Below are 20,680 nucleotides of genomic sequence, written 5' to 3'. Positions count from 1 at the left end.
CCCGTTTACTTCAGTTTATGTATTTCAAAATAGATACATGCAGTATTGTAATATCTGATTAAAATTTATAGCAGCGGATGCTTTGGGAAAATCTTACGCCTATTTTAAAATAGTGCGAGAAGGGAGTTTTGCTTGGAGTGTCGGCTGAGCTCCTGCTGAATTGACCCTCCGGCAGGAAGCAACTGTCGGCTCCTGTGCAACTAGCCGAGGGATGTGGAGAGTGAACAAAACGGGCAGATCTGGAGGGGAGCAGGTGCTTGGAAGGAAGGAACACTCTGGGGTGACCGTGTGATTCTTTTCAGACTTCTGCCCTGAGGTCAGCCGCAGTGGACGACGTAGGAGACGACAAAAGCAGTGATGTAAAACTCACGGTCTTTTCTGGCCTGATGAAGCAGATAACAGAATGTGAGCAACCACACCTGTTGGAAAGCGAGAGGAGTCTCAGAGAGGGAAGAGTCAGGAGAGGGAACCACACATTCTGTGTATACGCTCTGCCTAAATCTTTGGATGATCCGCAGAGCGTGTCTTCTCCAGGCAAACTCCAGGCAGCCTAGCTAAAGACAAAAGACTGAGCTGGGATCTGAGCTCCTTCTCAAGAGACAGAGCATGTAGTTTGAGTCCAAACAAGTTAACTGCTTGCGAACACAGAAAACCAGCACTCTCAGGAAGAACATAACACAATCCAGAGTCTCTGTGACACGGCATTGAAAACGTCCAGGACTTCAGAATTGGTCAGCACACAAAGCGGCAGAAAAATCGGACTCATTTTCTGTAGAAAGGCTAATCGGTAGAGGCCAAACCCAGCATGATCCAGATGTTGGAATTAGCAGACGTGTGTTCGAAACCTCCCATTAAAACTCAGCTCGGAGTCGTAAAGTAGTGGTTCCCAAAGTGCAGTCCTGAGGCCAGCCTCCAGCACCACCTGGGAACCTGTTGGAAATACAAAATCTGTAGCTTCACCGCAGATCACATGAATCGTGAACTTTGGGCTAAGGCTCAGCAGTCTGTCTTTTTTTTTTAAAGGTTCTCCAGATGATTCAGATGCTCGCTAAAGTTTGAGAAGGAAAATATGAATGAGAAGGTAGAAAGTTGGGGTTCTGTGTCTCCCCCCCCCCCCCCGTCCTTCCCCAGCTCACACATTCTCTCTCAAAAATAAACAAACATTAAAAAAATATTAAAAAAAAAAACCTCGGCCAGTATTTGTGCAGACTCTTACCAAGAAAGGTCTTTGCTACTTGACATTTTACACGTGGCTCAGAATTTTCCTCAATGTTGGGAATGAGAGCAGGAGAGCTCCTCTGTGTTGAAGAAACAAGGGCCAGAATGTACCAAAGCAGCTGAGATTATAAATGAAAAAGTTCTGGAATCTCGGTGGGCCCCAAGCAACATAAATACAAAGACACCCAACATAGTCGAACTGCTGACAACCAAACGTAAAGAGAAAAATCTTGAAAGCATCCAGAGAAAAAAATGATACGTTTCAAATAGAGGAACAACAACGTAAATAGCGAACTTCTCATCAGAGACAAGGGGTGCCAGACGACAGTGAACCAATGTTTGTGGAGTATTAAAAGAAAAAAACCCACAATTCTACATGCACCAAAGGTAACATTTCCTGAATGAAGGTAACAGACAGTCCGGGGCACCTGGTGGCTTAGTCAGTTAAGTGTCTGACTCTTGGTTTCAGCTCAGGTCATCTTGTGGTTCGTGAGATCAAGCCCCGCATCGGACTCTGCACTGACAGTGCAGAGCCTGCTTGGGATTCTCTCTCGCCCCCTCTCTCTCTGCCCCTCCCCTGCTCACACTACCCTCCCCTCCCAATAAATAAATAAACGTTTTTAGAAAAAACCTGACACTTCACCAAGGAAGATACACAAATGACGAAGAAACATGTGAAAAAATGCTCGACATCATTCGTCGTAGGGAAGATGCAAGTTCAAGCCATGATCAGCTGGCACTGGACACCTATTGGGTTAAAATTTGCAAAAGTGCCGATACCAAGTGCTGGTGAAGATGTTTAGCAGCGGGAACGCCACACACTGCTGATGGGAACGCAACATTTGGTGGTTTCTTAGAAAGTTAAACGTACGTTTCCCGTGTGGTCCAGCAATTCCATTTCTAGAGAAATGAAACTATGTCATAGGCTACGTTGTATTCCCCAAAATTCATATGATGAAGTCCTAACCCGTAGTACCTTAGAACGTGAGAAGTGTGTGGAGTTAGAATGTTTTTTAATGTTTGTTTATTTTTGAGAGAGAGAGACAGAGACAGAGTATGAGCACGGGGAGGGGCAGAGAGAGAGAGAGAGAGAGAGAGACCCAGAAGAAGCAGGCTTCAGGCTCCAAGCTGTCAGCACAGAGCCCGATGCGGGGCTCAAACTCATGAACCGCAAGATTCGAAGTTGGACGCTTAACTGACTGAGCCACCCAGGCGCCCCTGGAGTTAGAGTTTCTGAAGACACAATTAAGGGAGCATGAAACCCTACGGGTAGACCTTAATCCAAAATGAGTGGTGTCCATACAAGAAGTGGAAATTAGGATGCAGACAGCATGCGGGGAGGAAGGAACGTTCGGAGATACAGGGAGAAGGTGGCTGTCTACAAGCCAGAGAGAGTCCTCAGAAGAAAGCGGCCCTACTGACACGTTGATCTCCGACTTGCAGGCTCTGGAACTGAGAGGTGAATTTCTGTGGGTAAAGCCACCCAGTCTGTGGTATTGCGTTCGGGCATCGCAAGGAGACTAATACACCCTGTTCACACAGAAACTTGCGCTTGACTGTTTACAGCGGCTTTATTCGCGACTGCCAGCAATTGGACACAGCTCGGATGTCCTTCAGGTGGTTAAGGGATGGACTGTGGCACATCTACAGAAACTATTCAGCAGCACAACAGAATGGACTTTCCGTTCGTGCGGTAGCATGGATGAAATGTCAAATGCGTTTTGCTTAAGTGGAAGAAGCCGGACTGCACCGTGTATGGTTCCGTTTCTGTAATATTATGGAAAAGGCACAACTCTGGGAACAGAAGACGGGCCCGTGGTGCAGGAATTGGGAGTCTGGGAGGGATTGATCACCGAGGGGCCAGTGCAAAAGCATTTCGGAGGTGAAGGGACTCCTCTGCGTGTTGATTGACGTTATGACCGTACGGCCGTACGGGAGCCTCAGGAACAGGGCACCGAAAAGAGCGAATTTTCCTACGTGTAAATTTTTATTTTTATTTTTATTTTTTAATGTTTGTTTATTTATTTATTTGGAGAGAGAGAGGGGGAGGGAGAGAGAGACTCCCAAGCTCAGAGCCCGATGCGGGGCTCGATCCCACCACTGTGAGATCACGACCTGAGCTGAAACTAAGAATGGGACACTCAACCGACTGAGCCACCCATGCGCCCCTCCTGTGTGCAAACTTTTAAAAAGAAGTGAATTTAGAACGTAAATAAAAGTAAGCCCAAGGCATACATGTAACACAAAGACCATTTCAGATAAAACCATGGGGATTCGTCACCAGTAGACCACTATAAACAACGCTAGTGGGTGTTCTTCAGGCCACATGGAGACTCAGGCTGTCTCCTCACATCCTCGAATATGCCCAGGCGTGATGTGAGTGAGAAGCATAGGGAAGGAAAAGAAATGATTTGCATGTCCGTGGTCGCGTGGAAATAAGGGCATGCATGGGCCTAGAAAGAGACCATATCCACCCTCTCACTGGACAGATATTATTAGGTGCCTGCTGTTTGCCCGCGGAGTTCTAGCTCTGGGATGAAAACAAACTGGGCATGGTTCTTTTCTCGCGAATGGCAGGAGAAACGTTTGTCTTATGGAGGAGATCCGCGTGCATCGCGTGTGTGTGCATGCGCGCGTCCCCCGCGGGCCCCTCTGTTGCTGCGCGATCCCCTGCTGTGGTGCCCTCTGGCTCAGTGTCCGCTCTTTTCTCTTTCAGACGTCATTCAGTAGGGGTTTCACAAAGAACATGAAACTGGAAGCCGTCAACCCCAGGAACCCGGGAGAGCTCTGCGTGGCCTCTGTGGTCAGCGTGAAGGGGCGGCTGATGTGGCTTCATCTGGAAGGTACGCACCATTGGCGGTCGTTCTGGGGAACTTAGGGCGCATCTGGAAGTGGCAGGGTGCACGTAGTACTTCTCAGAAACAACGCCTTTTGCCTTCCTTTTCCTTAAACAGATCTTAAGTTATTCAGTGCTCTTAAATGACTCAAACTCATCAAACACAAATTTGTCCAGAGTCTCTTGTCTTGACTCATGATTTCATGAAAGGAGACACTGGTGTGATAATTATGTTTGCAACACAGTGGTCTTTTTGCATCTGTGATTATAAAAGCTAGTGTCACAATTAAATTAATACGAGCCACTAAAACTGGTATTTGAGGTCTTGGTTATTATGAGGATAAAATTATATATTTGCAATTTACTGTGAATAACACTCTGTACGTTGGTTTCTTCCATGGATCTTTAGTTGTACCTCAAAATAGTAACTAGAGATGACTTTCTCCCTAAATATGTAATACACAAGATTTAGCCTTACGTGTTTAATGATGTTTAAACTGTTGTTTATAGCTATAGTTTGTTTATAATTGTGCAGATAATTCACAGAACATTCTACTTTATAAGCGGAACCTTGATCAGATTTTAGATTTGGAAAGACTACATTTTGTGTGTTTTGTTTCCAGTGACGAAGAATTCAGATGAGTCTGATCTGTAAGGTTTTTCCCATTTTTCCGTGATCTGAATTCTTTGGGTTTATTTGTATCTCAGTCTCATGACATTAATTATTTTAAACGTATATGGAAAAACAAGACTAGTTGGGAATGAGAAAATCATGGTAGCTCTCTCAGCCCATATTTTAACTGTCATGGCATCCCCTACTGCCACTGGAATGGAAAGTTTGGAAGGCCACGGAAGTGGTGCTCGTATCTTCCTCCTATCTCTTTAGGAAGAGCACATCTAAAAAGCACCAAAAGTTCTGAGGCTGACGATCTCCTAAATAGTAGAGTCCAAGGGAGTGAAAAGGGGAGAGAACAGTGACGGTAGGTGAGCGTCGCCTGTGTCCTCAATTCCCAGGAAAACAGTGTAAAATGTTACCGTGGTTTAGGATTTCAAAATCAACTTGAACTAAAAGAAAATTCTCAAAAGGTGGATTGCTTGGTGGCTCTTCGAGTAAAATGGCCTCTGGTAGGAATCAGCCACAGTGCAGGCAGACACAGGCGGAACGGGGCTCTTTCTGCAGCCTCGGGAAGAGAACGCGACCTTACTTCCGTCACTATGTGTAAAGTTGAGTCACCTGCTCTTGGAAACACAGGATCCCTTCCGTGACTTCCCATCGCTCCATCAGACTTGCCACCTCATACTGGGCTAAGCCATGTTGCGAGATCGGGACCTTGCTTGCGTGATTCATTCGAAAGCAGACGCGGTAAAGTTCAAAGCCCATGTTTCATCATTATTATTTAGCACATCATCGTTAAAATTCTTTGGCAGTCATTATTTATTTAGCGGTTTGTAGTTCCAGAGTGCTCTACAGCTGTTAATTACCTAACACAGACACGCAGGCAAAGCATGTCCTGATTTTTATAGTTGGAAGAACATTACGATATGCCTGGGGTCAGTTTCCTTCTCCTTGACGTCTCCGTTGCTTAGTTCACCCAACCCTACAGATTCCCAATTCTTAAAAACAGGGGTGAGCGGCAACAGGGTAGAGTTAACATTTCTGACAGGCTTTTCTCCTTAATATTGTTTTTCTCTGGGATATAAATTTCCATTTTTATAGCAAAGAAATGTGAGGCAGCTCATGTCAGCTGTTATTCTCCAGAGTGCTTTTTTATCCTGTAGCAGCGAGATCAGTTAGCGTTAGGAAGCAGAGCAGAAAATAAGTAGGTTGTCCATTTTTTCCCAGCCCTTACTCATTAAGAAAAACATTTTTTTATGAACAGTTTGTTGCATATTTTCCACGTGGAATTCTTGATCGAAATCCTGTGTTTGTTGGATCGAATAAAGTAAAATCCCATTTTGTCTCTTGGCTCTCGATTGTACTTTGGGTTTTTTAGGGGGGGGTTGTTTTGGGCCCCCACTGAATATTCCCTTTTAAAGTGCCAGTGAACTTGATGGCATTTATTTCTTGTTATTCCTCAGTTTTATGTATATACTGTTCTCTTTCCTTTGTCCTGGGAACGCATGTTAGAGATTCGCTATGGTCACTTTGTGGCTGTTAAATTATGTTTATGATGATGGTGATTCTGGTTATAGACCGTTTACTTGACACTTGAAACAGATCAAATACTTCATAACAATTCATTAGTTATTTTTATGCATTAAGTTGATTTGAAGTATTTTCAGCACATGGCTAATTGACCACTTTTAGGTAATTAAAGTGATCATTTTCTACTTAATACGTGACGTCTCTGGAGGTCGGTTCTTTAAGTGTCTATAAAAGAGCCGATGTTGAAGAGGGGGGGCCATGGATGAGATATGGGAGACAAAGGTAGTATTGCTTTGGGTGCACATTTGGAAAGAATTGGGAGCTCTCCGGAACCGCGGACGGTGAGCGCAAGGATGATGGGGTTTCTTTGATTTAGAGAGGACGTTGCAGTGTTTCTCCTGAGTCAGTACTCTGCTCGAGGCGGTCAGATCGACAGTTATAAGCATGACCCGTACAGTAGAGGTTGCTGTCCGTGGTGATGTCTTAGCGTCACGGCCCTGCATTCACGCGTCTGCCCCCGCCCCACACCAGGTCCTTCTACGTGCGTTCCAGATGCTTCCCTCGGGGACGAGGAGGGTCTTCACCCGTCCTCATGATGCTTTAGCTCCCTGAGAGGGCTTACAGCTTTGCAATGCCTTCCTTGGCTTCTCTTACCCCCTCGTTATTAATCCTGTCCTCCGGTTCAGAAGAGATGTGGGAAGCTCCATGTTCCTGAATACATGACTTTTAGCCTTTGCGCTAACATTCCTTGATGCCATAAAAGGTACGGCCACCGGCAGGCTTCATTTCTGCAAAGTTATGTGGCCCTTTTCGTTGCCGCCACTACAGAAATGTTTGAAGAGAGCTCTGGAAGGGGACACTGAAACCCGGTTTTGACCTGGGGAGTGCTGTTGCACGTGAAAAACAGGCAGGGGGACTCTCTCGGCTGGTGTTTGTTGTGCTTTGAGCGCAGGGAGGGAATGACGTCCTGGGGGAGTTGGTGCCCGTTGCTTTCGGTGCTGATCTGTCATAAAAACAAACACACAAGGACAGAAACACGAAGACGACCTAGAGTCTTCAGGTCTGCGGAGACGTATGAAAATCTTAAGAACAGGGGAGCTTGGGTATTACCGACATCTCCTAATCTTTATTTTTTGCTGCCCTCTGAAACGAAACCTAGAGAAAATTAAATTTTTCCACACTCAGTCCTGGAGAACGTACTGTGCGAGTGTCAGTCTGCGAAGTCTTCGCCGGGTATAGCTTCGGGCAGTAGCTTCCTGGCGTTCAGGACTCACATCCTGTCACCGCGAGCTTCACATCCCCCATCAGCAAGCACCGAACACGCAGGGCTGCGCGCCCGTGGTCCCCGATTTCCGCCGACGAGCGCCCTCAGGAACAGCCGGCGGACTCTTGAAGCCTGAGCCTTGTGTAGGATTTCAGCGGAGGGAGTTGAACGTAAGACACTCTGACGGTCCAGGGACGGATGTGAGCTCTCCTTTTCCCCTCTTGACAAGTGCATGCACTTTGGAACTGTCCAGTGACACTTCCTGATCTGTCTGATCTTCTCTTGGCTTCTTGGCTGCGGTGAGCAACCTAGGCCTGCCCCTGCTGGTTTCCTTTCCGCCACTGGCTCTAAGTGTCACGCACCCTTCAGAGTTGGCACGGGGCATGTCCCTGACCGGGCCAGGCTTGCAGGGTCCTCAGTCTGACACCCGCCACTGCCAGTGTCCTGAGTCGGGTCACCTGGGTTGTTGGGGGTGACAGCAGGAAGGGGCAGACCTTTCACGCTCAGTGCACGGACTCTCACATAACGCCATTTCCTGGTCTGGTCGTTTCCCTGACCTGGTGCTTCTGACTCTAAGTCAGAACGCTCTGGTGCACGTTTTCTAGCACGTGAACCTCCAGTCGCCTGCCCAGCGGAGGCGTCTACCTGACTGTGTGGAATCGACAAGGGGATTCGAGGCCTGACTGATTCCTAGACTTGGAACCAGGTGCCTCTCCTCAGTTCCAGCCTCTCAAAGGCTCCTAGGCTGTCCTCTCCTCATCTGCATGGGGCCCAGAGGCTGAATTGGCTTGCTTCTTGCCTTCCTTGCCTTCTTACTTTGTTCACTTTCAAATCTGATGAATGAATGAATGAGTGAATGAATGGGATAACATACTAAGCAAGGGTAATGGAGTTTCCCACTTGAGCCCCTCATGGCAAAATTGATTCCATGCGGCATAGGGGTGAGGGCTCAGACCAGGGGGCAGTGAAGAAGTATTTAATGGAGGGTTTAGGTTGTTCCTATACCAGAGTCCTGGAAAACTCACTCTATCTTGGATCAAGTGACCTTACTGGAACCGAGAATGTGCTGACATCCCCAGGATGGTCCCCATCCTAGAGCAGGTTTTTACATTTGGGATGGGACAGACCCCTTTGAGATTCTCCTGAAAGCTGTTGCCATTCTGGAAGATACACTTGCACACATACACAATTTTGGGTGCCATTTCAGACGATCCATGGACCCTCTCAGAACAGCTCGTGGATAGACCTCCTTGGAATTTCATGGATCCCAGATGAGAATTCCCGCAGGAGACCGTCTCAGGAGCTGCGAATAGATGTTAGTTCTGTGTTGTCCCCCACGTGGCTTCTAGACACAGGTGGCTGCTTTGTTTTCAGTGAAATCAAGTTATAATTTCAGCTCCTCAGTAGCACCACCTGCAGTCAAGTGCTCAGTGGTCACGGGAGGCTGGCGGCTGCTGATTTGGACAGCACGGATCTAGATGCTCCACTCCAGTAAAAAGTGAGCCTCTCGGGCCTGTCAAGGCCCAGAACTCAGATTTTCTAGAAGTGTGGGGCAGTAAAGTGCAATCCACTCTGTTAAGTAGCTCAGTGGCAGGCTAAACACCTCACTTATTACCAAGGGGAAATAAGGTTTACGGACTCGGGAGCTTAGACACTGGAGGGACAGTCTGTGTGCCCTGATGTCAGTCAAGAAACAGAGTCAGTGTTTCTTTTTTTCTTTTCTTTTTTTTTTAAATTTTAAAGTGTTTATATATTCTGAGAGAGAGAGAGAGAGAGAGAGAGAAAGTGCAAGTGGGGGAGGGGCAGAGAGAGAGAGGGAGACACAGAATCAGAAGCAGGCTCCAGGTTCTGAGCTGTCAGCACAGAGCCCAATGCAGGGCTTGAACCCATGAACCTCGAGATCATGACCTGAGTCCAAGTCGGAGGCTTAACCGACTGAGCCACCCAGGCGCCCCCGAGAGTCAGTGTTTCAAGCAAGACAGGATTGTGCCTGGAAACAAGGTGCCTCTACGATCACTGAGAGAGCTGCAGACACGAAGTCAGGAGGCCACTGGGGGACGCTTCATTTCAAGAGCACTCTGGAGACCCAAGGGCAGGAAGCCTCAATCGCTGGCCCGCCACTGGCTTCAACTGCAAAGCGTGTGAGGACACAGTGGTACCCCTGCGGTATCTCCAGGGACCGTTGAAGTTCATGAACAGAAACAGAAGTGTGGAGCCGGCTGCTACAGCCTTCGTGGCCTTTGCTTACTGGCAGGAGGACCACCCTGGCCTCACGCTGCCCTCCGCACCTCCCACGAGTAGATAACCATCGGTGGAGCATGCTCTGTCCTCAGGATCATCGTGCAGGGGAGCCTGGGAGTTTGTTTCCCAGCTCTGTATCCCCTGAAGACAGGAAGGCGGGAATTGGTGCGCAGGTCCGGTTAGCTGTAACTGGCATTCCCTTTCTCTACCTCATCACCAAAGAAAACCTGGCTGTGTGGCAAATAGAACATGCAAGATCTTAGATCACCTAATGAAATGGTGAAAGCGTATTCTTTTCGTGGAGGTAGCTGGTCAACAGTTCATCATTTTTAAACAAAGTAGCGCCGTGTCCGACTTCTGCTCAGGTCACGATCTCGCGGTTCGTGAGTTCGAGCCCCACGTCAGGCTCTGTGCTGACAGTTCGGAGCCTAGAGCCTGCTTTGGATTCTCTGTCTCCCTCTCTCTGTCTCTGCCCCTCCCCTGCTTGTGCTCTCTCAACCCAAAATAAATAAATAAACACCTAAAAAGATAAAATAAGAAAACCAGCATTACAAGACATGCCCAGTTCACTCTGCTCGCATTTGGGCCAGCACCCCAGCATCTGTGGGGAGACCGGGTGCATTTTCCCCCCTCCTGTGGCAGGTATCATGCCCTTTCCTGTTACTAGTAATCACCTTTCCTGCCTCCAGTTGTCCTCACGCTCGGTTTTATCTCTTTCTTGATCAGAAGGTTGAGCTCTGCTCTCTGTCTCTTGCTTTGATTGGTTGTGTTTTTTGTTTGTTTGTTTACAGAAGCTCCCTGCAGTCTCCATCTCTAGGTTGTTTCTGTCCCTTTTCCTGTTTGCAGTATTTGACCTACGTTGACCCTTCCTTCAAAGCCTTCCCCTGCATCTTTTCCAGAACCCCAGGCCAGGCAGGTTTCTCTTCCCCATGGACTCCTCCTTAGATGAGTGTTCTAGGCGTTGCTTTGTTCATCTACCTTCACACGTAAGGGTCAGAGCTCATCACAGTCTTTTCCCCTGGTGCCCTGTTTACCCGCCTGCACAGCGTCCCCCGTGTGGATGCCCGCGTTCCCCAGTCGGGCGTCACTGTCGTTCCCCCCTCCCGTTGGCTCTTCTCCTCGAGTCTCCCCTCTGACCCACGTTAGAAACTAGAAAACCATCCAAGCCAGCAGGCATAGGGTAACTCACATCTGTGTGCCCGCCCCCGTGCCCAAGGAGTCCCCTCAGTGCCCCGTGTCCCCGTGCGTCTCCATCTTCGCAGCTCACCGCCACTCTTTGGTCCGGATCTTCGTCCCCTACTCCTGCCGTTGTTCCCTGTGCCCTGCTGCCTTCGTGGGGCCCTGAGACTTGGCTTTGTACCATAACAGCCATCGCCTTCCTCCTGATACCCTGTGCATCTGCACGCCTCCCCACGGCACATCCACCTCCTACATATGTGACCTCGGGTGCTTCCTGAGTTTAAAACCCCCTTTCTTATTGGTGCAGCTGCATAAAATGTGTAGAATGGGGGTCTGTACCTCGTAGGATGGTTGTGGAGATTGGCGGAGTGAAGTGCTCCTCATCGTGTTTGTACCTGACGGTGACGGCTCAGGAAGAGGGGTGGCCGGCGAGCAGGAAGACAGGCGGCCCCTTCTCACTTCGGCCCCGCCTCCCTGCACAGAGCCTGAGGTCCATCAGAACAGAGAACTCCCGTGTCTGTGCACCCCCTAATGCTGTTGCTGGCGCTCTGTGACACAGGGCCATGCTGTCTCTGCCTGTCACACAGCACAGTATCCGCACAGGAGTTCGTGTGCACTTGGCTCGCTAAATGCTCGCTGCATATGTAAGGAGGAATCAGTAAAACCCGTGTTTCCGAACGAGAAAGTGATCTAAGATACAGCGGTCCCTTAACAACTTCTATCTTGCCAACTGAATTTTGAGCCAGTGGGATAAAACCAACATTCAAGAACTCTTCGGTCAGTGTTTCCCTATGCTCGGTTCAGTTCCAGTAAACTCCCTCCATTTCCCAATCTACGGGAGGAGTCTGTTAAAGTGCAGATCCCTGGGGCGCCCGGGTGGCTCAGTCTGTGATTTCGGCTCAGGTTATGATCTCACGGTTTGTGGGTTCGAGCCCCGCATCGGGCTCTGTGCTGACAGCCTGCTTGGGATTCTCCCTCCCTCTCTCTCTCTCCCTCTCTCTCTCTCTGCCCCTCCCCAGCTCGCTCTGTGTGTCTCTCTTTAAAAAATAAATAAAATAAACATTAAAAAGAAGTTTAAAATGCAGATTCCCGGGGCCACCACAGACCTAGTGCATCTGAATCCCAAGCAGGGTCCAGGAATCTGCATTTTAAAATCCCCTTCCCCAGGGGCGCCTGGGTGGCTCAGTCGGTTAAGCGTCTGACTTCAGCTCAGGTCGCGATCTCACGGTTTGTGGGTTCAAGCCCCACGTGGGGCTCTCTGCCATCAGCACAGAACCCACTTCCGTTCCCCTGTCTCCCTCTTTCTCTCCTCCTTGCGCTCTCTCACTTTGTCTTTCTCTCAAACGTAAATAAACATTTAAAAAAGTAAACAAAGGCACCCTCCCCAGATGGTTGTTCTGGGTGCTAGGGTTTGTGAAGGACGCTGAGATCTAACGGGCAAGGTGTGGCGTGGTCTAAAGGGGCTCCCGTCCAGGCCACCTCTCATATATAGGAGAGCAGGTGCAGGAAAGTGCCCCTTAAGCCTTTCTGTAATTTGTGGAAGAGTCAGGTGGTTAATAAGCATTTCGCCGAGGCTTGCAGAAACCAAACAAGGGAAAATGCAAATGTGAAAGTAATTATATTTCAAGCCAGCGTGGGTGGTTTTAAAATCTTGAAAAGGAGGGACGGCCTGCTTGAGACAATTTTGGGAGAAGCTGTGTCGGCAGATCAGGGGCCTGGGGCAGGGTTTCCCGAAAGTTAAAGAGGCCGGTCTGGTCTGTGGGCACAGGCTTTGCATCCTCCCCGGTCTGCTTGGTGAGACAGGGCCTTGGTGGCCCGCGACAGAACCGCCTGTTTTAGGCAGAGTCTTGGGCGAAATGTGTAACCGGGGGGGGGAAGGCTTTTGGCGGGCGGCTGGCGGATCGTCTCTCCAGGGGCTTTGCTTACGGGACCCACACCTAACTTGGGCTTTTGAGCTGCCGTGAGCATGGACGGGACTGCTGTCGGGCCGCCTTCCTGTTTCAGAGGCCCCAGCCCGTCGTCGTCTGCCCGTGGGGAGGGGGCGGGCCTCCTTCCCCTTCTGTGGGGGGGCGGCAGGGGCCACCTCATCGTGGGGACCGTGCAGGAGGGATATGGGGGCCCAAATAGGAATGGGACAGGCGCTAAACCGACCAAACTAAATCAAACCCAAACCCAGAAACAAACACGGGACAAAGGAAGAAAAGCCTCCACCCGAAATGCTTTCTCCTAAGGCCCCCAGCGTTCGATTGTTTACGGTCAGATTCTCGTCTGGCCTTTTTCTGTGCCTCGGTTTACCCATCTGGAAAACGGGGACAGACCCAGTCCCCGTCGCTTTGGGTTGTTGGTGGAGATCGCACACCTGGCAAGTGTCGGGCCTGCGGGCAGTGCGGCAAGCGTTTGCGGACCCGTGAGTGTCCCTCTCCACACACACACACACACACACACACACACACACACACACCCCGGATCCCCTTTCTGTCGCTTTCCTCCAGGTCCTGCTTCCCGTCCCGTCCTGGTCTTGCCATCCACAGCATTGCCCGTCCCTCGTTCCTTAGGAATTTGGCTCCACAGCTGGCGGGGGGCCGTGGCAGTCTGGCTTCGTAGAGGGGCTCCTGCAGACGAGGGGAGGCTGGCGGCCAGCACACGGGGTTTCTGGCCCCCGTCTTGCCGGCTCCCCCATCGCCAAGCAGCTCTCCTCCCTCTGACGCCCCGTCTTCCCATCGCACGCGTGAGCCTGTCACGATTTGCTGCGGCCTCTCTTCCTGAGGGTTCTGAGCAAGGTTGACTTCCTTCCTTAAACACCTCGTGCCTTTCTTCCCTTCCTGCCTTTGAACTGAGGTGTGGGGCTCGTTCTTCCTGAAGCCCGTGTGGTAGAAAGGACAGTGGGACTTCGTGGAAGGGGCCGGCCATCCACGGATCCGACGTCACGGTCGCGGGGTATAGCGAATCGCGGAAGTCTTCGCAGGCCCCAAAGTGGCTCTGAGAAGTTTATACGCCTCACGTTTGCTTTGTGAGCGTGGAACGTCTTTCCCCGCTTAGCAGTGAGATGATTCCTCGCGGTCTGGTTTTATTTTCTGTGAAGGTCACTTGTCCTTCATGACTCCGGCCTCTGTGGCAGTACTCTTCAGACACGTGACTCCTTTCTTCTCAGAGCGTTTTGTGTTGCGTTGTTATTGTGGTGAAAGTGAGGTTGCGATTGTGACTTAGTCGATTCATTCGCAAGGGCCAAAATGCGTAAAAGTTTCTCTCCCCCTCCTGCCCCATTCCTCAGTGTCTAAGCTCCTTTCCCAGCAAAACAGCCACTGTTAGCGTTTTGTACTTCCTTCCAGGTCTGTTGTATGCACGTATAAATATATGTTATTTCCCCCTTTTAAACAGATGATAACCTGCTATACACACACGTTGTGTTCTGCCCTCTGCTTTTCTTTTATTCAACAAAACATGGACACGTCTCTACATGTAAGTGTATGAAGTGGTTTCTCGATCTTTTCTTCCAAATGGCAGAATATCCCATCATACGATATACCATAATTTATTTAGGCAGATAGAGATCGAGGCTTCCCGATGGTTTTTCAGATGAAAGCTCTGGGGAAGAATGAATGAGCGGACTCCATATCGACTGATACAGCTGCAGTGAGGTCCGGGGTTGAACCTGACCTTGTGTCGTTCACAAGAGGGTTTCCTAGGGAATGGTCAGACTACTGAAGTGAGCCACTAAGCTTTTGCATTGGCAGGTTTGGAGACTCCAGAGTAAGGAGAATCACCTAATGTTTTTAATGGATTGCTTTTTATAAAAGGTCGTGGGTCCCTGCTCTTGAAAAATAGTACGTTGTTTTTTACAGAGATTATTCCGAGTCCAGCCAGATATATCTAGATATTGCATAAGATTGATAAAGAGAAATAAGGAATTGGTGTCCATCATTCAGAGGAGGGTTGGAAAAGTTTCAGGGTCAGGAAAACGTCTCTGGGTGATAAATAATCCACTTTTCCACCAGTTCATATTTAATAGATGCCTTAGTGGGTTAGATTTCAAAGTACGAGGAAGACAGGGCTGTAACTTCCTGGAAGGCATAGTAGCTGACACATTGTAGCTTATAAATATTTGTTTTGAATGGAGAGCATGATCAAAGAATTCTAAGGTATGGTAAAGACAGCCATATCAATATATTAATGTAAACACTATTACAGAAGTGTATATATTAAAGCATTAATACCAAGAGACTTTTGAACCAGCAGAATATTGGAAGATGAAGGTCACAGTTCAGGAAGGAATAGGCTATAAAATTCACCTTCTGCTTCTTTTGGAAGCACTCCTTTGACCTCGAAAATCAGGTTTGCATCTAAACGTTAAGTCCAGAAATACAAATGTCTATCGTAGATGAATTCATCCCCTTAGCACAGTTGTTGAGTAGCTCAGAAACCCATGCTGTTTTAGGGAATCTGAGCGTGAGAACGTGCCCTGTAGTTAATGAGGGAACAGCTCAGTGACCCTCTTCGTTCGACCCTCCTGAGACTCGTGTGCCCTTCGGGACAGGGACGATAACTTCCACTTTGGAAGCTCCCTGGCAAGTTTCTTTACTTCTCTGTCTTGCATGTGGTCGTGTTTATTTGAGGGTCTCTTTGGCAAGTAGGGCCAGTAGTGGTTGAGTCATTCTATGAGACGGAAATGATTTCCATTCACTCGACTGTGTCGAGAAATAATCTCTGTCAACCTGTTTGCCTTCCTTTAGCTCATATATGCTTCACGTTATGGGAGAATTGGGCAAAAGGGCATTTGGGATCGGTAATCGTAGTACTGCTTTTTTTGAGAAGGGATCGAACGTCGAACGTGACTAATGGCGATGATCGTGTGTGTGTGTAAGAATGTGCTGTCCGAGTGTTCACTGGGTTAGCGCTGAATCAGGACCCCACGTGTATCAAATAACATGCTTCTTTACTGCAGTATCTACTTTATGACGAGAAGTAAGGGGTAGGAGTCAGTGCAGCAAATGTCAGAGTTACAACGGGTGGGACCGTCCTACGTCTGCTGGAATCACGCTTCATGAAGCTAAGTTTTGGGGGGATCCGACTTAAAATTCATCAGATGTGGTGTGGTGACGCGGATGTGTGAGGGGGTTCTACTGTGTGGTTTTCGCCTTGATTCTCAGTGTCTATTAAGAGTTCTTCGCTTTTGGTTCTTAGTTCACAAGTGTCTTCCTTCAGTGTTTTCTTTTTCTTTCCCAAAGAATTACTGAGTCTGTGTAGAAGTTTCTTCTTCTCACTAGCTTGCTGGGTTCCATACTGACCCCTATAGCCAGAGCTCCGTGAAACCTGGGCTCGTGTTACATGCAGATGTGTTCCGTCTTTCCGAGTCTCATAGCTGTGGTGCTGATTTGTCACGAGGCATTCGTAGGACCGTGAAACGGGGTGACAGGCCGACCCCACTGGAAAACACACTCCGGCGTAAATGGTTTTGTGCAATGTGGCGGCAGTCCGCGGTCCCCCAAGGAGCTCGAAACAAGCAACCCCAGTCAAACTGATCAGTGAATGAGTTCCCTAGAGAGATTGTATCGTCTGTCTTCACTGCTCAAAACCCGGCTTGCTGTGCCTCACTACTTCCTTTTAACCGTGATGCGAACTTCCCTTGGCTGAAGGTTGACCTTGGCTAAGCAGGAAGTGTGTCTGCTGGCTTAAACGTGTGCTGTGGCCCCGACCACGAGCTCAGGTGCATTCCCTTAGGTTTAAAGGTGCTTTCAGGCTCCAGTGCCCGTTGTTCCCAGATTCCTTTCTCCGCCCTTCCCTCCGCCATTTACAGTTGGAAGTGTCTTAGACTTTTGGAGTCTCTACTTTACTTGAACCCCTTGTACTCTGTTCCGGGTATCGGTATCTGTCGTTAAGTCTGTTCCAAGTTTTCTGTTCCATGTTCCGGGAAATGTTTTCCTCATCTCAGGGATGCTTGTATTTTCCTTTCTTCTTCTGGCTCTTTTTGGTAAAATCTGTACCTGTTGTCTTGACTTGTCCAATGCAGGCCTACAGACTCCTGCTCCGGAGTTTATTGTTGATGTAGAATCCATGGACATCTTCCCAGTGGGCTGGTGTGAGGCGAATTCGTACCCTTTGACCACACCGCACAAAACAGTCTGTAAGTATCGTCCAGTGTGGACGGCATCTGCAGCTTGGGGGAGTAAATAGACCATTTTTTTGTGTGTCTTTTGTTTATTTTATTTTCTTTAAAAGTTTTTTTAATGTTTATTTCTTTATTTTTTAATTTTATTTTTTAATTTTTTATTTTTATTTATTTATTTATTTATTTATTTATTTATTTATTTATTTTTTTTGAAATTTACATCCCAATTAGTTAGCATCTAGTGCAACAATGATTTCAGGAGTAGATTCCTTAGTGCCCCTGACCCAATCACCCATCCCCCCTCCAGCAACCCTCAGTTTGTTCTCCATATTTATGAGACTCTTCAGTTTTTATTTTTGAGACAGAGTGCGAGTGGGGACGGGGCAGAGAGAGAGGGAGACACAGAATCCGAAGCACGCTCCAGGCTCTGAGCTGTCAGCACAGAACCCGATGTGGGGCTCGAACTCACAAACCGTGAGATCAGGACCTGAGCTGAAGTCAACCGACTGAGCTGCCCAGGTCTCCCTGTTTTTTTTTTTTTGTTTTGTTTTGTTTTGTTTTTTAGGGAGAGAGTACATGAGCAGGGGAGAGGGGCAGAGGAAGAGAGAGAGAGAGAGAATCTTAAGCTCTAGTGCTAGGCTCTATCCCATGACCCTGGGATCATGACCTGGGCTGAGATCAAGAGTTGGGCACTGAACCGACTGAGCCACCCAGGCACCCCCTTTTAAAAATTTTATATTTATTTATTTATTTATTTATCTATTTATTTATCTATTTATTTATTTATTTTTATGAATAGACAGTTTTGTAAATAGTGTAGCTAAGTTGTAAAACACAGAGCTGCTGTTAGATGTTCTGTGGAGTGCCGATATTTTTGCCTCATGTATGCTTTCAATGTCTTTGTGAGATGAGTATTTGTAAGCATCTCACAGGTTGACAAACGAAGTCGGAATGCTAAGGCAGTTGAAGGTCACAGAGTGGCAGAGATAAAATTCAAAGTAAATAGAATAATATATGTACGTTGTATAAAATAATATATAACATATATAGAATAAATAAAATATGAAAGAAGTCTTGACTCCCAGTTTGATATACAATTCGTTATTTTGATTAGAGAACATTTAAGCTAAATACTGTGTTTTTGTATCAGCATGTCTGAGAGAGAACTAGTTTTTCTCATGAGATTTACCCTGAAAGAATCCTAATTGACCATAATAATTTACTGACATAACATATAAACAGCTACTCTTAGCACTAACCAACCAGTGAGATTTCAACTGTAGTTTGAAGAGTATAATGTCCTTCTGATTACAAAAATGCCAAATTAAAACAATATTAATAGTTAACCCAGAACTAACTCTGTGTTCTTAAATATAACAGTTCTGTCTCTTGAATATATATAGCAGTGTGTGTTTTAACATCTGCTGTTGTAGATCATTATCCTGAAATGGGACCTTTAAAAATCTTCAAAACTAATAAATCATGGCATTTTTAGTCCACCCTAATGTTTATCAAGAGTATTATTTAAAATTATGAGCCCTTAAAGATAAGGGGTTTTAATTTTTGTGAAATAGACATTGCTAGTATTTCCTTTATTTATATGCTAGCTTTACTTTCTAACGTCCTACGACATGGTTCCCGTATGTAGATGCTCAGAGTATTGCTAGAAAGGAAGCTTCCATCCTATATCAGTTCTGTTCCCTGATGTCAGATTTTGAAGGGCACTTGAGTCCTAGTCGATATTCATTAAGAGTGGGACAGTGGGGGCGCCTGGGTGGCTCAGTCCATTGAGCATCTGACTTCGCAGTTTGTGAGTTCGAACCCCACGTGGGGCTCTGTGCTGACAGCTCAGAGCCTGGACCTGCTTCAGATTCTGTGTCTCCTCTCTCTGCCCCTACCCCACTTGTGCCCCCCCCTCACTCACTCAAAAAAAGTGGGATGATACATTACCTGTGTGCCACAAGGTAAGTAGCCCAGATTACACACAGGTGGATTTTAAGGGATTATTCTCCCCCATACACAGTATTGCTCGATGAATCATCCAACGAGAGTAGTATCTTGGCCCTCACTTTAAGCTATTCCTAAAATTTTGAGCATAGAATAACTTTGTCATTATCAAAGGCATTCTCATTTTTTCTTCTCACTTAAAGTGCCACAGACTCTTGACTCCACTGGCCAGAGAGCCAGGCATGACCGGATTCAGTCACGCATTTGTTCTGAAGAGGCAAACTATAAATCTAAATAATCTAAACTCCGGTAGCTTTAGAAATTCTGTTCAGGGGTGCCTGAGTGGCTCAGGTGGTGAAGCGTCTGACTCTTGATTTTTGGCTCAGATCGTGATCTCGAGGTTCATGGGATCAAGCCCCACGTTGGGCTCTGCGTGACAGCTCAGAGCCTGCTTGGGATTCTGGCTCTCTCTCTCTCTCTCTCTCTCTCACTCTCAAAAAATAAACTTAAAACTTTTTTCTTGAAATTACACATATGCTGGCAGATGTGGGATTGTCTGTGCCAGCATTAATTGATGCCACGGTTTTAGGTCTATCTTTGGTAAGGTGCTCCGAATACGTTATATAAACTGTAAATCTTCTTGTCTGAAAAATAGTTATTGGCTGGGTTATGTCGATATTCATCAGACATATTTACGGGGTACTAATCCTCCTTCCAGTAATAATACTTTAGTGCAAAAACATACCTCTAATCCTAATTTGGGAGTATGCCGTATGGTAATATTATTGGACTTCCCACGCTTTCTGTGGGGAAAAAACAAACAATCCTTCTGGATAATCTTGCTCGCAACAATTTGTCCTACCAGGTGGATTAGGTGAGTATGATATGTGTGCTCTTTCTTTCTTATTAAAAGCACATTTTAGAATAACGTAGCTAGTGTAGTGGTAAGATTAAATGCACTAAATTCTGTTTAGACTTCATTTCTGATGAGTCACAGTCTAATGCTAGAAGAAAACTAAGGTAAAATTGTGGCATGAATAGAATAACTTTTCAGTGTTTAAACCGTTACTTTAAAACTGACACAGTTTTTACTTGAAGGCATTTTTTAAAAAAAGCTTTTGCCCAACTGGGGAGCAAAGCTGATTGTCCTTTTGCCCTGTCTTGCCTGTTTTCCAGCACAAAAAAAGAGAAAGATCGCAGTCGTGCAACCGGAAAAACAGTAAGTTTTTGTTTCTGTTTTCCCCCCCGAACTGTGCGATCAACTCTACAGCGTTGTCTTTGTGGAGGGCAGGAGGCGTCGCTGTTTTCCTTAGGGACTTAGCTAGCACTTGGCACCCTAAAGGTGACAGCAATGTACGATGCCCCCACGGTCACGCACAGCTGCCCCTGCCCCGCACGCAGCACGCGGGCGTCCCTGGTCGCGGCCGGCCTGCCAGGCGGCCCTCGGCCTGATGCCAGCTCTGCCCGGTCCCAGCAGGGTGCGCTCGAGGAAGCCGCGTTTCTTCTCTGCCTTTGCCAGCTGGCTCCGTTTTCTTCATAAAAATACACTGAGGGAAAGGAATTTAAGACCAGCATTTTTGCATCTCCCCAGGCTCACATCGAAATAAAATGAGATGTAATAATAGCTCTATTGTCACTTGAATGCAAGTAACAGTTTGGGGGGCATTTTTCGTACCTTCGTTTCGAAACACAGTGTATCAGGTTAATGCGACTCCAGGTGTGTCTGGAGGAGGCTGAAATAGA

At 47.4% G+C, this 20,680-nt stretch overlaps 1 protein-coding gene across 10 annotated transcripts in view; it reads left to right on the top strand.

The window, feature by feature from the left end:
- Positions 1 to 20,680, top strand: part of SFMBT2 (Scm like with four mbt domains 2) — a 220,517-nt gene that overhangs the window by 158,063 nt on the left and 41,774 nt on the right. For all 10 annotated transcript variants that reach the window (XM_027073367.2, XM_027073370.2, XM_027073371.2 and 7 more), the window contains 3 exons: positions 3,935 to 4,061; positions 16,892 to 17,005; positions 20,114 to 20,156. In XM_027073367.2, the coding sequence (XP_026929168.2) occupies positions 3,935 to 4,061; positions 16,892 to 17,005; positions 20,114 to 20,156 (284 nt within the window). The remainder of the gene's footprint in view (positions 1 to 3,934; positions 4,062 to 16,891; positions 17,006 to 20,113; positions 20,157 to 20,680) is intronic.

Source organism: Acinonyx jubatus, chromosome B4, assembly GCF_027475565.1.
Source record: "Acinonyx jubatus isolate Ajub_Pintada_27869175 chromosome B4, VMU_Ajub_asm_v1.0, whole genome shotgun sequence".
In the NCBI taxonomy this organism is placed as follows: domain Eukaryota; kingdom Metazoa; phylum Chordata; class Mammalia; order Carnivora; family Felidae; genus Acinonyx; species Acinonyx jubatus.
The sequence above is the reverse complement of the archived record's forward strand: the minus strand, read 5'-3'. Positions and strand labels throughout refer to the sequence as shown.